General features: G+C 39.4%; 2 protein-coding genes and 1 non-coding gene across 7 annotated transcripts; all 3 read left to right on the top strand.

The window, feature by feature from the left end:
* The first annotated feature begins 15 nt into the window (after positions 1-15).
* On the top strand, positions 16-1,961 carry LOC118414709. Its single transcript, XM_035818908.1, has 2 exons — positions 16-201; positions 864-1,961. The coding sequence occupies exon 2, from the start codon at positions 866-868 to the stop codon at positions 1,640-1,642; it is 777 nt and encodes a 258-aa protein (XP_035674801.1). The 5' UTR covers positions 16-201; positions 864-865; the 3' UTR covers positions 1,643-1,961.
* Positions 1,962-2,108: 147 nt separating this feature from the next.
* LOC118414708 (sperm flagellar protein 1-like) lies at positions 2,109-10,960 on the top strand. Of its 5 annotated transcripts, none has more exons than XM_035818904.1 (9): positions 2,109-2,369; positions 4,981-5,092; positions 5,482-5,629; positions 6,336-6,444; positions 7,085-7,138; positions 7,776-7,902; positions 8,196-8,267; positions 8,556-8,679; positions 9,010-10,960. In XM_035818904.1, the coding sequence occupies exons 1-9, from the start codon at positions 2,249-2,251 to the stop codon at positions 9,118-9,120; spliced, it is 978 nt and encodes a 325-aa protein (XP_035674797.1). In that variant the 5' UTR covers positions 2,109-2,248; the 3' UTR covers positions 9,121-10,960. The 5 variants fall into 5 exon arrangements, with proteins under 5 accessions (XP_035674797.1, XP_035674796.1, XP_035674798.1 ...); XM_035818903.1 differs by having other exon boundaries at positions 2,114-2,369; positions 7,079-7,138; XM_035818905.1 differs by lacking the exon at positions 7,085-7,138 and having other exon boundaries at positions 2,128-2,369.
* A 3,180-nt stretch (positions 10,961-14,140) lies between these two features.
* Trnay-gua lies at positions 14,141-14,228 on the top strand. Its single transcript is given in 2 exon segments — positions 14,141-14,177; positions 14,193-14,228. It is a non-coding gene; the product is annotated as a tRNA-Tyr (tRNA).
* Positions 14,229-17,489: the final 3,261 nt, after the last annotated feature.

Here is a 17,489-nt window from a genome sequence, read left to right as displayed (position 1 = left end):
GGCAGCTGCTAGGGCAGCCGAGTAAAGATAGACCAGCAGACAAGGCCCCGTAGCGTTGGATCAGCATATTAGAAAACACGCAACGGATCGGATACTGACGAGGGAAACGTTGTTATTATCCGTAGAATGCATTGTTCCGAGGGCTACATGAGATAGAGCTCTGTGGCGCTTCTAGGTCGGACCTTTCTTCATATAACAGAGGTTAGTCAGAACCACGTTTACAAACATCATTTCTAGTTGTTGTGATGGTCAATGTCAGGATTCCGCAGCTCCCCTGTCGGTATGCTACATTGCATTTTAATGTATTGAGCTGAGGAAGCCCGTTATCCATCTTTTTAAAAATAAATAAACACTCGAACTCGAAGAGGGACCAGCGTGTAGCCAAGAAAAAATTCCGGGGGGGGGGGGGTGGCCACTGGGAATACTCCTCGTCAACAGCATATCCCCATTTTTTTTTTTTCAAGATGATAGTCTAGCTGTAAAACCACCGAATTAACTGTTCTTCTGTGCTGTTTTTCATTGTACATTTGTACCTCGGTCATTTTATAATTACGCCGGTAGATTTTATTAGAGGACGTGAAGGACATTTACACCGGACAAGCATGTAACGATTCAACGATCGATTCACATCACGAAGACAAATTCCGTAGCTTTATGCCTTAAGTATAATTCATTGCCAAATGCGTTTTGCTTAATGCGACTGGGCGTGCCAATCAGTCTGAGTAGGAAACAGAGCATGGAACCACACGTTACTTTTGTTAGTTACATTTTCAGAAAGTTTAAACACCTTTGCGTCTTTTTACGTGACCAGTAAGAGGTGTAATGCCCATGTGACATTCATTTACTCCCCCTCCACCCCGCAGCCATGAGACCGAATCCTGATGTTGACGCCGCGGAGAGAAGCCGAGTGTACTCAACCGCTGACGTCACATTCCTTCTGCAGGACATTCGCCGCAAGTTCCTAACTTTTTGCAGCCACCACAGCTCGAAACCGCCATCTAGCGGTTCATTTCTGGAGGAGAACGAACAACTGGCCGTGGTGCTGGACCCGTGCCATGGCGAGAGCCTGACGCATGTGCTGGAAAGTGTGGTGCCCACTTTACGGGTCTGCTCGCGGGAGTTAGAGCGGAGCTGGAGCACCATGCCCAACACACTACTTATCCCGTTCTACACACCAGAGCGGTGGCGGCTAGTCGCTGCACAAATAGATTATGCCAAGCGGTCGGCCACGATCTTCTGGATCGACCCCCGTGGTAGGGGCGCATTTCCAAGACGTTTGATGGATTCTCTCCGACTTCCTCTGGCAAATTCCATATCGGAGTTCACCAAAAATCAGTGCGGACTTTCGACGCAGACGACGCTGTCAGAACGGCCCTTTGTGATGATAAATGCGCGGGAGTTGGAGGAAGATATACAAGGATATGGCGTGAACGAGATCGACAGCGGACCAATCATCGTGCAGATAGTGCGAGACTTCATCCTGGGGACGAGCGTTCCGTCGATTCTACCTGCCTGTGACACTCAACATGAGGACCAACTGGGGGAAATACGTGAAGGAGACTTGAAGATCCTTAAAGAATTTAGACTCCACAACATCGATTATATTGAGAGAGAGAATGGGGAAGAACTCTTCATAAGATGATTTCAACAATCAAAGAAAATTCTGAATGTAAGGTTACATTGTCATGAGTGTTTTTCTTCCAATTCTCTGTTTTCATTCTTGAATATAACGTTTGTTATATGGTCTCCTTCGGTCTGTAATGACTATGGTAAAATCCTTTTTGATATCAGCCCTCAGGGTTAGGCTATGACCAGTCCAGTCAGTCCTATGCGAAAATGACAGTCTCTACCACATAGGTCACATCTGTAGGCTGGCTCAGGTAACGTTACTTTTCTCATGATTCACTCAGTCTGACTTCTCCGGGACCATCAAATATTAAAATGCGAGTGCCACATCTTTTGGGGTTTTGACTTTGTGAAATCTTTTACAGAAGAGGTAGGCACAAAATGTGTGTACGTCATTATGGCATTTGAAGCCATGGCGCTTTCTTTAAGTTTCAAAATTCGCGCCAATATTGTGACGTCATCCAGGTGCGCTGGAGCCTTTAATCCAACCAACTCTCGTGAGATTGGTGATTCACCCCGAGACTTGGCGAGACTTGACGCGTTGACGACAAACAAAACATGGCGTAAATTCCGGTTGGAATGTCGGACATTGTCCTGATTTGAGTGCATTTTGAACCCTTAAATGGAAGCAGCGATGGCCGGAGAGCTAGACGAAGAGTCCCTACAGGAGCTGTACTCCTGGATAGACGAGATCCCTTTGTCTAGACCAAAGAAAAACATCACCAGAGACTTCAGCGATGGCGGTAAGGTGTCAGATTGCACCTTTCAGGATGTTGTGTTTCTTACGTTGTTTTTAACTACTCCAAACCCATTCAAGATGTGACATCTATTTTGTAGTTGCCCATTTTTATGTAAACCCTATCAAGGAAAAAAACATCAATGGTCTGTTTTTCTGCTTTAGAGAAATAATTTGCGTGCTACATAGTGTCTTAGATATGCAGGGTCATGCCCAGGAGTTTATCGAAAGACGATTAAAAGATTTCGGAGTAATATATCTGTAAATTATTAACTTGCTGGGATTAATTGTTATAATTGACAGGGATTACACATTTGTACAGCGCATGTACACCGTGTACACGTATATCTAAACTCTGATCTATCTTATTTACACGTCGACACCATGTATAATTTTTAACCTAAAGCATCTGAATGCAAAAAGGATTATCCTTTTGTTGGAAATACGCACATGAATAGTGTACCATACAACTGGATCTAACACTGAGGCAGTCGGTTAAAATGAAATCAGGTTTTTGCTTGCCTTAATAAGGTATATTAAAAATTCAAGAGAAATTTGGAGGGGTTGAAAAATACACCTTAGCCAGTGACATTATACACACAACATAGTAACGTGAATGTGTATATTGGTGATATTTTTATCCATGTGCCATGGACTCAATTGAAATCCTACATGCATGACCTTCCACAAAAGTACAACTTGTATAATACTAATACCTTATTATGACATAACAACTTATTAAAGGGTACTGCCAAGTACCGTGAAGTTCCAAGAGGCAAAACTCTACCAGTACCACATTGTATTTGTAGCAATGCTGAGTTGGATGGTTAAACTTCCGCCTTTATTTATGAACAGAGAGTGTATTATAAATTATGACACGTCAGGTCATACTTTATTTTGTGTGGTGCTGTTTCATTGCAGGCCTATGCCCCAATCTAATCATCACGTACCTACTTGTAAACATACAAAATATGCAATTTGCATGCTGTAAATGTTCGCAGTGGTTTTATGTTCTAGTTTGTTGCAATGACCGCACACTGCAAACTCAAAACCACCGCAATTCTTTATCTGTCTTTTCCCCTTTGGCTACCCTTGTCTAAGCGCTATGTACATGTACAAACTATACATTGTACACTATTAAAAATTATGATGTGTTGGATTCAACTGCAGTGAAGACGGATGAAAATGATGAATGCCAACAAAGTACAAATTGAACACAGACCTGATCTTTGAACATTAGGGATGCATATAGAAGTGTCATGTATCCAGAAGATAGATATGGTTACTAATGGTTAGATCAATGATGACACCAGCATTGCCAAAAGCAATATTTTATCGGTTTGTAGCACCCATGCCCAGTCACTAGTAGTTGTACTACTAGTAGGTGGTTTCCTATAATAGCTACTGGCTGTCCGTTAAAAAAAATCAATAAAGATAAGGCACCAGTGTTTCCATTACTGTACAGTACTGTATGTGACTATACCTCTATCGCAAACTCAAAACAATCTCAGCCACTTTCTACGACATTTCTGTACATGTAATTGTAATATGAAATTAAGTCACTGTGAACTTCAATGCATTTACAACTATCTTGTTCTTTTCCCCTTTCTGTAACACTGCCAGCTTTACAGTATCACTGACCCTGTCACTACTCATTTCCCATTCCTCTTGGTCGCAACGCTGTTTCTTGGAAAGCCTTAGTGGATTGTCCCAAAGTGGATACAACAGTATGGTGTTCACGCAAACCTCTGACATTCACACTCAACAACTTTGATCTTTTCTTGGTGTAATAAACCCATCAGTGTCGCACTATAAATTAAAAGCATGATAAACATTTAACCTTCTCCTTGTTGTCTATGTCATAAAACAATGTACATTTCATGCCAAGGGGCTACCTTAGCTGTCAGCAGGTTAAACACAAAACTAAATATTTTCCTGTTCCCATGGTTTACCGTGGCGTGGCGTGTGTGCAAGTTGCACGCTTATCCGTATTGGTTCTTAATATTTGATGAGACATTGTCTTTATGTATAAATCTTCTCTGGTGACACGTAATTACATTTTGGTACTCCTCTCCACATGGTGTTTGAATATACCACATGTAATGTTCACAATTTCCAGTTACTAACATGGCCATGGTTCACATACACCTATTCTAAACACTACGGATTTTGAAAATAGAGAATTTATCACCCAAGGCACCAGCCCGACCCATGGGGTGGGGGGTGTTGTTGTTGGCTGAAAGGTAGTGGGGCATATTCGAAATCCTCATTCCCACCCCAGAAAACACACATTTCGTGCAACATGTGCCAGAAGTTGAGAAGATTTGATGTCCTCAAAAATTATAATGACATTAATCCTAAAAGCCGAATCCATTATTCACATTTTCAGCAGCACTGAACACAAAGCGTGGTTGGGCTATTCCTTTGGAGCCTGTGGGATACAAACTTAGAAGCCAGAGGGATACTGTTAAATACTGACTGGTCCAGAACACTGGTATCAAACCTTATCACTGCTAAGGAATGACAAGTTTATGTTGGGCAAATCATGTACATTAATTTCCTTAGCAAATGATTGAAGAGTATAAGTATCATTTTGTCTCTCTCATGTCTGTTTGCAGTGATGGCAGCAGAGATCATCAGACACTTCCAGCCCCGTATGGTGGACCTGCACAACTACAGCCCAGCCAACTCCACACAACAGAAGCTCAGCAACTGGGGAACTCTCAACAGGTCAGGAGTCACAGCAAAGTCCAGTGTAACTTCTTAATGTTAGCAAAACTGGAGAGATTTGCTTTCAGTTGACCATAGAAAGAAGCAGTCTGAAATAGCAAATACATGTGTACATCAGTTTATTGTACATTATTTGGCAGATTAAGCTAGTGATCTGTGCCAGTGCTCACACCTATGTAGATGTATATGAATAAGAACTTGCCACATACCAGTAGTAGTAGTCACTGTTGTCCATTTTTTTGTATGTGCAAGCCCTATGTACCACAGTTTAAACTTTATACATACGTGTGATGCATTGAAGATAATGTCCGTGAAATGGCCTATCATAGCATTTCCAAGGAGAGCTTGAAAAAATTATTGACACTGAAGACAATGCATTTTTTCTGCAGGAAAGTGTTCAACAAGTTGAACTTCCAAGTCCCTGATGATGTGATGCGAGCGGTGTGTAACTGTAAGCCTGGGGTGGTGGAGGTGGTGCTGAACCAGCTCCGACTCAAGATCGGTGCCTACATGGAGAGGAGAAAGAAGTCAGCAGACGTAAGACAGGGCTTGTTTGTTTGGTTGGTTGTTATTGTACGTCTGTCTGTTTATTTGTATGAAGTTTCCAAACACACATCCGTATTGTCCCAATACACATGCACTCACATACATACCTATTGTTCCAGCACACGTACACACCTATTGTTCCAGCACACATACAACAAGTATTTACATTTCTGACCCTTAGACATCCAGGTAAGCAATATTCAAATACAATTCAATCTCTACAACTGGATAAAAAGCAGAGATTTACTTCCAGCCATTTTGAGTGACATCCATCACTCTTTTTCAGCATCACCTAGTGACGTTGAAGAAGAGTGATGGATGTCACTCGAAACATTCTGAAGTAAATCTACTTGTAGAGATCCAGTTGTAGAGATTAGATTGTGTTTGAATACTTATAGTATTATTACATATGGTGTTATTTTTTTTACCAACACAAATGCACCCTTATTGTTCTGATGCAAACCTATTGTTGAACAGGTCTAACACACAATACAAACCTATTGCTTTAATTAAAACATGCATATGTCTCTAATACTCACTAGCACATAAACCACTCTTACTAAACATATCTCCAACACGTATACAATCTTATCACGTTAACACACATGTATATGTATTGTCCTGAAGATTGTTCTAAGTACCTGTGATGGACAGCTTTTGTTGTAACGCACAAATTGAGTCATTCTTAATGTTCCAGACGGAAATGAAGTCTCCGGAAGGTTACAACGATTATTACCATATGAATGGCCACGACCTGTATGGAGGAGGCAGGAGTTACTTACAGGACCCTTATCCACTACCAGGAGGTTGGTAATTCATTTTATCAGATACATGGCAGGGCTGGACAAATTTTTTAAAAATTCACTTGTCCTATCGGGCAAGCACATAAAAAACTTTTCACTTGCCCAAAATTTAAATGTCACTTTTATATGAATTTTCACTTCCAACAATTGAATTCTTGTTATTGCCTCTATTTTTTCTTTGTTGACCATTGCTTGATGTCAATTGTAAAATGTGACAAGTATATGTCTATCAACATTTCACTCAATGCACGGAAAAATCTTACTTGCCCAATCGGTAGGTCATGCATTTGCCCGATCAGCACTTTCATTTGCCCTAGACAATAAGGCTAGTTGACTTATCCAATCCTGCATGGATAGTCAGCTGTGAATATGTGCTCAAAAGAAAAGGATAAATTTTAAGAAAAGTTTCCTCTCTGTCTTGTTTCTTATCTAGTTTGCATGATATTTGAACAGATGACAAGGACAGGTTTGAATTTCTGTCAGCAGAGTATTGATGAATCTAGTTCAGCCTTTGGCCTTTGCTTAGAAAGTTAAGATTTCAATGAACTATCATGGGCTACAAATTGGTCATGTTTACTCATATTTTCATTGCAAAATTTCATACTTTATTGTTCTGGGTTTATTTTTCATTCTCATGTGCAAGCATTACCAGAAGGACAAACTGGGCAAAATACCTCACGACCACCCAGCCTCGATGGTAGAGTCATGTATTATACTTGTGCACCATTTGTCAACATTGTGTCTTTGCACAGCAATGTTCTTCCAAATGTACTTCAAGCTAAACTTTATAGAGCACTGTATGTTGCCTTTTGTGCAAATATGTAACAATTTGTTCTCAGTGCCTTTGAAGTATTTTCATTTCCCACTCAAATATAAACTGCACTCCAGTACACATATGCACGGAAAATCTAATTACTTGTAGAGTGCCCACTGTTTGAACATTCACCATTTGTCATTTTGTTCATCTGTCAGTAAGCTTAAACCAAACACAATCTGATATGATGCCATGTCTGACTCAATATGGGGAAAGTCAGGAGTCAATAGATAAAGATATTGAAAATGAAACAAAATTACCCTCCCCCATTGACTCCAAAGGTGGAATAACCCACGTTAAATCAGGTTATCCGTATCCAAAGTGACTGGTTATGTTTACAATAAACAAAGGATAATAGTTTCCACAACTGTAAAGGTTTAACACCTCATGAATGTTTTAAAGACTTGTGCCCGAAATTCACAATTCAGCAAATTACCAATAAACCAAACCGCTGTGAGTAGAATGTGCTTTAAGTTTTTACTTTTTTTTGTAACAACAGTGATTTTTTGTATTATTCCAGTTGACCCCTACCCCCAGTTCCGTGACCCCAGGATGCAGAGAGCACAGATGCCCAAGATGTCTCCTCGAAACGGCTCCATGGAGGGGCAGGATAGGTGGGGCCGAGAGGGCAAAAATGGCATTGGAAGGTAGGAGGGGCTACAGTCAAATGCCATGCCATTGTGTACCCACTAATGAGAAATAGCTGAAATCGAAATGTTCCTTTGACGTAGCATGAGGCAGGTGGTTGGAGGAGCTTACCGCTACTACTGATAAAGGTTTTGACTGTTTGTGGCAAAGTCTTTTTGTCACTACCAAACTTTCATAGGTAGGACTTAGCTGGATTTCTGATTGATTCTGCTTTCACTTGCTCACCCCCAAAACCTGAGTGGTACAGCCCTATACATGTTTTTCGGTAATGAATTGGGTGATACCATTGCAAGCATGGAGGTGGGGTAGTGAACGGAAAGGGACAACCAACAGAAAATGGTGCCTCGGAAAGAAGAAGGTTTTGGCAAGTTTCATTACTATTTTGTAGAGAGTCACACTCATAGCCAGTAGTTTAGTTCAGTTAGGTTCAATAGGCATTGACTAAAACTAGATACTAAGACTAGATGGTACAAGGAAGGACCGATATATGGGCATTGTTGAACATGGAAAATGTGTCATTAATAATGAAAAACACATTGAAAGATTTGCTTGAACTGTTAACCCAAAGTAGCCAACAGCTACAGAGTAGATTACTAATCCTGCTTGATTGCCATTGATTGACTGCTCTCATTGCCACTTCTGATTCTTACAGTGGAGGTCAGGTCCCCAGGACGAGGTCAATGACCCGGGTCAATGTAGATGGCCTTGACCCTGAGGTGCGACTTCTGTTGGAGGAGAAGGAGCAGGCCTTCCTGGCCTCACAGGAAACGGTACATGTAAGTGTAAACAAGCAAACAAACAGGCCTTTTGTCAAGATTTTGTCCGACATCCCAACTTTGCATCTCAGTGAAAAGTAGACTTTTTCTCCATCATAATAGGCATGTTATACGAGCAATAAGAATCTGTCAAATGTTGGAATGTTGGATGCTCTTGAAAGCATTGGTTGATGCCATCATTTCATTGTAGACAAGTCCCTGTTTAACGTTTTGATCTATCTTCTGCTGACTTGCCAACTTGATGCTTGAATACATCCATTGTAAAAAGTTGCAGAAAGAAAATTAAACCAGTTGACTTTCCCAGCCTTACATACCTTCCTACTTTCCCAGATCCTGAATGCCAAGATCCGTCGGCTGGAGCACCTGCTGCACCTGAAGGACATCAGAATAGAGGACCTGAACAGGAAGCTGGGGCAGTACTCACAGAACGGGCACTCCTGAAATACTGCAGAGGACAGCAAAGCAGACCTTAGATGTAGAAGAGAAAAATTTGAAAACTAGACTTGTGCAAAGACAGGTGTTTCCTTCTCATACTTGGAGATGAAAGATGAAGAGTTGTACATTGTACAAAGAGGTGGATGTTGTCATCACACCTAGGCTGCATGAAGCTATTTCCTTGGCTTACAATGTTTTCTGTCGAAACAAAGCAAGAGAACTATGTGTATGTTTTTACAGGTCAAGGTGATGGTTATAATGTCAGTATTACCACTGCCTCTTTGTTGATGTACTGTCTTTCTTGTTTTTCACAATGTCTCAATGAAACATGGGTATAAATTTCTGTAAACCAATGCTTGTGTAGTCAAAGCTACTTTATGTGTTCAAGTTTAAAGTTCAGATCTTTAAGGTCTCCTCCGTCACTTGTAGCTGCGGTGATGCTAGGCAGATGATATTTTTGTAGGTTAAGTTTAATGTGGGCGAAAGACTGTGGAGCTGTAAATATTAGTCATCAGAGTTATAATCTGTTGTATTTATGGTGATGTGGCACTTCATATTAACTTATTAGACATTTCACATTTAAATCAACTCAGATTGTTCTTCAACCAAAAGAACATAGGCATTGGGTGAAGGAAATACATGTAGTATCAGATTGTACATACCCTGTACGTCCTGTTATGAGATTGCTGTACATAGAAGCAAAAGTAGAATGAATTGTACTTGGATGACTAGTACCGTTGTCTTAAAACTGAGTAAAAGACTTGTGGCCATGTTTAAGAAGTTTCAACATTCCTTCTCAACCATACAAGGCTTCCATGTCTTGTGTGACAGGAATTGCTGTCCATAGGTTATTTATTAGTGTTAACATTTGTGGTTGAAAAATCGTAACAATATGCTTTATAACAACAGAATGTTGAAACTACAAATACTAGTAGTTGTAAAATATACAGATACTGTAGTACAGGTGCACAAGTTGATACAGGTGAGGATTTTAAATGTGAGATAAAGTCATTCGTTGATCATCACATGTCACTTGTGTATCATAAGGGATATGACCCGAGTACCCCCTTTGTATAATGTCATTGTTCAGAATTCTTGGATTTTGTTTCCTGGTTCATGATCAGAAAGTTCATGAATATGGAACAGCCCATTCTCATTTGCAAGGGGGGGCAGCTTTTTTAATAAAGTGTTGCAATTTTGGTCAAAACATCTGTGACACAAACAAAGTCTGGCTGGACTATTCCAATGTATTTATTTGGATAGTATAGGATGGTGGGCTATAGGATAAGCCAGTATTTGTTGTTAACTTTTAATCCTACTGCAAATAGCAGCAGCAAATTTCAATGTCAAAAGCTTTATATAAAATCAAACATCTGGATTGTCACAAGCAACCAGCTCAGTTACCATAACAACAAATGTGATGGGGCCAAAGGAGTGCTCCCAGTCTGAGTAAAGTTAACTGCATTGAGATGAATCCACAGTCCACAAGAGTTTCTCATGGAGAAGTGTAATATACATTCAATTTGTATGCCGTAATATTGTCTGACAAGATTGCTAGGTAAAAGCCATAGATGTAATTATTGTTGACAGAGGTTGGTGTTGTTTTATTGGTGATAGGTGTTAATATTGGTGGTGAAGATATTATGGTATTGACGATCACATTCAATGTAACAAATTTTGTAAGTGATCACAGATGATATAGTTTTTATACAAGTTGTAAACAATGTAATGAACAGTGTGGTTCACAGTTTGCCACTGAATTTGAGTTCATTTTCCACAGCATTCTTTGTTGTAATTCTATTTTTACATGTGCTATGTGTAAATAAAATGTTTCTGTTTGATCCCATGCCAAGGACAATCACTTGTCTGCTTTTTACATAATTCCACATTGGATGAAAAAAAAAATCATATTTGAGCCACTTGAATAGTATTGTTTCTTGGTGAGATGAAAAAAAATTGGCAAGCTCAGGCCTTGGTACTTGAAACTGACCAAATTTAATCAGACTTTTTATCTCACTGGAAAGAGTAAATCATTAATTGTATTCATGACTGTTGCAGCAGTCATGCATACATCTTAGGCTCAATCATTTGCAGTAATACATATGTGCACCAGAGGGCGCTTAACTACCTGTTGCTGTTGTGGTCCAACATACTAAGTAGACTACTAACTGTACACAAGTCTTAAATTTAATGTTGATGTTGTTAAGGCCACAGCAAGTAAATTTTATGCATGACATCCTCAGCAGATTGCAAAAAAAGTGCGATAGGGCAGAAAAAAAACAAGATGGGTGCAAAAAAAAGATGGCTACATCTTCAATAATAGGCACCATAAAGTTGTGATGACTGTTGTGAAAAGAAATAAAGGGACAAAACATGGTATGAGAGCCAACAGGGCATACATTCTTGTATTTAATTAAGACATGTACTGGTGTGGTAAAAGTGACACTAGTGTGGTAGACTGGCATCACCAACAAAGTTGGTAACCACACTCATAGCTTCCATATTGGTGTCACTTTTACAACTATCCAATAAATTTCATTTCTACAACTACAGTCTCGGGTACCTTGCAAGTGTCACTTCTACAAGTACAACTATTAGGCTACAGCACAATGTATTTGCTCATTTTGGTACTTAATCGTCATGTTGACCATCCCTGCAGAAGAAAAAAAATCTTTTTTTTTTTTTTAAATCAGGCGAAAATTAATGCGCGCGCTGATGTCATCCATAAAATTTACTTGCTGTGACCTAACCTGATGCGCAAAATACTGTTAGGGACATTGTTCTGTCAGTGGTGTTTTAAGAAGACCAACATATTGAATGTTCTTACGAACCCACCACACTTCCCAGTGTGTGATAGCTCAAAGGTCTAACCAGCAATTTCCATTCCATTTATGATTTCCAACTTCAAGTACAGAACTGATATATCAAGCAGTTTCAACATTACACAATACAAATTCAAATTGCACCACTCAGAAGAAATAAACCCTTCCTGAAGATAAATTCACACTCCTGCTTTTCACCATGATTTCTTTATTGTCCAGCATCCACAACACAAACTCTACATCTAGCACTCTCCACACCCTGTTGTAACACCATTTTGCCTACAGAACAAAACAAAAATCAGCTGAAATAATACTATATTTTCTTATGATGTACAGGTAATTATATTATTACAGCATTCAGGTCTCTGAATACAATTTTGTACTCCCCTTGATTTAAATCTGGCAAACATTCATTATGTAATTCAACTGACAATAAATGTATTCAATTTTCTTCTTTTCTTGTGAAATTCAAGAATAGTTGTGAATCTGCAGTGTTACAAATATACCTCTTGGTACTTCAACAAAATTACTATATAATATTTCACCATATAGAGACTCTACACCAAATTCTTTAAAATATACCAAAACCGTGTATTGGTATCATATCATACACATCATAGGGCTACGTTTTGAATTTTGGCCTGGTTGTTTTCAGCATTAACATGGATAGCATCCTTTGCAGTAATCGCTGGCTCAATATTTCATCAAATTTCAGTATTAGCTACTAAGAGATTTCAGATGTTTCATACCCCTCAGTCAAGATGAGGTACCTGGAATGTACCGGTACAATAAAACTTTTCTATCCCCTTATGATCCTTCAACCCCAGCCTGTCACCTTCAGTCAAGTCACCCAAAGAAACTTACTGGAAGCCTCAATAGAACATATGACTTAAAGAATTCCACTTGTTTCTTGTTATTCCCGTAACCAGAAGCTTTGCAATTGTTTTGCAAAGGGCTTACACTGCAGGTAGTATGGGAAGACACAACCAGCACAAAAGATGTGATATCATCCAGCAATCAACATTGTGTGACCTACCACCCGATACAAACATGGGCAAAAGAGCATGGTGGTGTTGGGGGGGAGGAGTATAAACATACTGTTGCCATGGGATTAGTGCTGTTTGGTTGGTTGGTGCTATTATCATGGATATGGACTTGTTTCCATGGGAACTGATGTGCGAATTGGGCTGTTGCCATAGAAACAGATGTGATAAGTTTTGGTACTGGTTTTAGACATGGAAAAGGGACTTAACAAAGTGAAAGGCTCCGACCTTGATGAGGTGTTGCCAAAGGTTTGTAAATCGGTGGCAGAATATCTTCTCAAAATTTAATAAATGTTATTTTCATTGATGTCGAATTTTCTTCCCTTTCCCTGCAATGATTCGATAGCTGATGTTGATTATCAAGTTTTTTTTTGCCAGATTGATAACATCTATGTGGGAATTAATTTTCGTTTCCCCAAAAAAAGTTTCGACCATATCATAAAGCAGGAAATATATGCTGTATATTAAAAAATTGGAAAATGAATACAAACGTAACATTTAGAATGCCAAAATCAGTTCAGAAGTTGAAGAAAATGTGAAAGAACAGAAATTGGTTTACCAAGGACAGTACTCTGCATTTAGGCATATGCCCAACCTTCCAGATCTCTTAGATTTCATTACATAAGTCGGTTTATTTCTTCACAGGATCAAACAGTACAAAACAATGTTAAAATGTAGCGAGTGATAACACCGCACAGCCATTGTTGGAGGAAGTTCGTGTAGCCACTATGATAAAAACATTGACATTAAAAAAATGTTAAGTATGTTACATATACTGAATACAGGACCGACTAGTCAACCATGTATTCGTCCAAGATTTGAATGAGGCATGTTATAGGACTTATTTATGAAGGCAACTTTTTCCTTGGCCCAATTTTATTCAGTCGGACGCTCGCATCAGTTTAGGGGTTCCCTTAACAACGTCATCATTATAATTGAATCAACATGGCCTGTAAAAGCCCTGTAAAAGGTTCAAACTAGTTAAGTAGGAATCTCCACTTACTACCCCGCACTTTGTCAAAGACCGATTCCCACTGATCATCAAAACTACAGTTCAACTACGAATGGCGCGGTCACAGTGCGTTTTTGTTTCAATTTTCTCAAGTTGACTTTCAGCGTTGTCTTGTATCTGCCTCTATGACACGACCGTGTATCAACAATCCTTCGATAGCTCAGTTGGTAGAGCGGAGGACTGTAGTGGGCATGTGTTGTCATCCTTAGGTCGCTGGTTCGAATCCGGCTCGAAGGAAAGCTTTTATTTGCATCAGCATTGAGCGTTTTGTGTGTTAAAAGTAGTTCATTTAGATAACTTACTAGTACCTTGTGTGGAAGAGTTGGGAGTTTGGCTTTACTTGTTTGGCTTTAGTTGTGCGTGACTAATGGCTGTTTGGATGTTTTAGATGCCGCTAATATTTGACTGGATTTACAGAATTAAAAAAAATGAAGTACTAAATCCATCAACACTTTGAATGTTTTAACAGTGGCGTATCAAAATAAACGCATGGCGTTCGACAAATATTTTGAAATGTTAAGTGGCTAAAAAGTTGCTGCAAACTACACATTCAAACGCGTGTATAAGGAAGTTGAAATTCCACACATATGTTCATGTATCACAAGAATAGGAGTGGCTTACTATATATATGCAGAGTAGTTTCTGTTTCGTCCTTATCTTTGAGAGGGTCTACATGGGGGTGTTATTTAATAACGCTTAAAAGATGAAGTCGGGATAACAAATAATGTGTTGCGCAGAATCGCTAAACAAGTAAACAACGCCTCTCGTTTAGAAACGGGCTACGAGTGCCAGTACCGACAAGCCTCTCGGCATACTGACCCAACCTGTGCCCTCATTTCCACCCACTCATATTTGCAGTGATATCCACATGCCTGTTACCTGTTTAACCGTACTGCTGAAACCTAGCTCACGTAAACGGTGGTGTTCAACTTTAACAGGAACTCCCACATGACGCCTATAGCACAGAAACACAGGACCACTAGGGGCTTTGGTTTGGTTTGGCTTGGTTTGGTTTATTTAGATCTCCATTAGTGAAATACACTAGTCTTCCTGGAGTCCACATTAAAACAATACAGAAATAATTGCAACAGAAATGTACAAATTATACAAATTATAACTTTGAAATAACAGAAAGCAAACATATGGTAAACTGAAAAACAGTGATTTGCATACGTGAAGTAAAATAAAATAAATCAACTTAGTTCTTATATATACAACAAAATGTCCAATTGAATTAACAGAAACTTGGTAATATCAACTCAAAAACGGAGTGGGAGAGGTCGGAGGTCGAGCAAAATCATAGTAAATCAAATACAATTTGAACTGAAGTATTGAAACAAACAGTATTTGAAAGCATATAAATCATATAGCAAAAATAATAATAATAATAGTCATCGATACATCATGAATAAAACAAAACATAATTGGAACCGGCGAGAGATGGGTTTCATTTTTACCACCATGAAGTGAGTGGCTGGTTTTTGTCTTTCTGTGCCTTTACCCACTCTCTTAACTTAGTCTTAAATACTTCCTGGTTTTTTGTTGTAATACTTGTAGGGAGTGTGTTGTAGGTCTTTATACATCTGTATTGAAATGTTCTGGTCAATGAATTTGTACGGGGTTTAGGTTGTACGTAGCCTCCTCTCAGTGATAGCCTTGTGTTGTGGTGATGTGCGGTGTTTATATTTCTTAAGTTGTCATACATACATTTTGGTTCTTTAGTCGTTACTATCTTATGGAAGGCACAGATTGTTGTTGTAAACATTCTTTCCTTAACTGACGGCCAACATAGTCGATCATGTATCACTTCTGAGCTTGTTGTGTGTGATGTATTGGCGGCTAACCTTGCAGCTCTGTTTTGGATTATTTGTAGTCTGTCTAGCTGTGTTTGTGCTGTTGAGGAAAGTATCCCAGAACAGTAGTCAAGATGCGTAAGTACAAGTGATTGGATTACTGTTTTTAGTGTGTCTTCAGGAAAGTAATCTTTATACTTCCTGATTGTTGCTGTGACTCCTGTCATCTTTCTTGTGATCTTGTTTGCATGCAAATTCCAGGATAGGTGTTGGTCTACTGTGTAACCCAGGAGTTCAGCTTGGCTAACTTGCATTATTTTCTTCCCCCCTACAGTGAGATCCAGTGTTGTATTATGCTTGAGTTTATGGTGACTGCCCATGAGTATGGACTTTGTCTTTCCGACATTATGAATAAGCTTATTTATTTGTATCCATTCCCAGATGCGCGTGAGATCTGACTGTAAGATGCTTCCTACTGCTCTAGCACTTGGTGCGGAAGCAAAGGGAGTAGTGTCATCGGCATACATGACTAGTTCAGCTTTCTTTGTTATGGTGGCCAAGTCATTAGTATAGAGACAAAACAACAACGGACCCAGGCAGCTCCCTTGTGGAACTCCGGACTTGGTCTCCTTATAAGTTGAAAAGGCTCCGTTAATGTAGACGGCCTGACTCCTGTTTGTTCAATAGCTTTCCATCCATTCTACAGCAGAATCTGCAAATCCATAGCTTTTTAACTTGGCCAACAATATTTCATGGTTAACAGTGTCAAAAGCGGCACTAAAATCAAGCAAGACTGCACCGACCAGATTTCCCTTGTCTATTTCCCCTAGCCAGTGATCAGTCATTTGTACTAAAGCGCTGGCTGTGGAGTGGTGTTGCTTGTATGCATGTTGTTTCTGTGATATTATATCGTTAGAGATGAGATAGCTTTGAATTTGTTTTTGGCATACTTTTTCCATAACTTTACTGATCACTGGCAGCAAGCTGATGGGTCGGCTGTTCGGACCGTTTAATGGGGCAGACCTGTTTTTGATTAGTGGTATCACTTTTGCTTTCTTCCACTGTGCTGGGAAGACCCCTTGTCTTAATAAGCTGTTTATTATGTAACAGACAGGGCCTGCTATGTACTCTGCGCTGAGCTTCAGTAGTGTGTTGTCTATATGGTCGTGCCCTGTGGCCTTACCTGGTGGAAGTGATTTGAGAATGTTTTTTACCTGGTTGACTGTAGCAGCTTGGAATGTGAAAGAACAATTCTTGGATGACATAATATTCTCTATAGGTGCCACATAACAACAAACGTCAATGAAGATTCAGAAGTCTGACAATTTCATTCTTAAACATTTCGGAAGACATTTTCCTTTTCAGAAAAATGTTAAATTGACCATGGCGTGTCTGTGTGCTATCTTTATTTTCCCTGTATTCTAAGTGTCGCACATGACGGTAATGAAACACAGGTTTGATATTAAAACAAAGTACAGTTGTGTGCGCCACACTGTGCGGTGCCATGTTGTCTGATTATGACCTGACATTGTTTCCCAGTGTATGTATTAAGTGCATTTACACGATACAGACACGAAGAAAGAATTCATAGACCTGGAAAAAATACCATTTTATCAAATCTTGACTCTTTGTATATTGATCCTGTTCTTCATCTAAGTTACATTCGGAAAGATTACGAATGTTTGCAAACTCTACTCTACATGTT

This window comes from Branchiostoma floridae, chromosome 4, assembly GCF_000003815.2.
Source record: "Branchiostoma floridae strain S238N-H82 chromosome 4, Bfl_VNyyK, whole genome shotgun sequence".
In the NCBI taxonomy this organism is placed as follows: domain Eukaryota; kingdom Metazoa; phylum Chordata; class Leptocardii; order Amphioxiformes; family Branchiostomatidae; genus Branchiostoma; species Branchiostoma floridae.
This window is presented reverse-complemented; position numbering and strand designations above follow the sequence as displayed.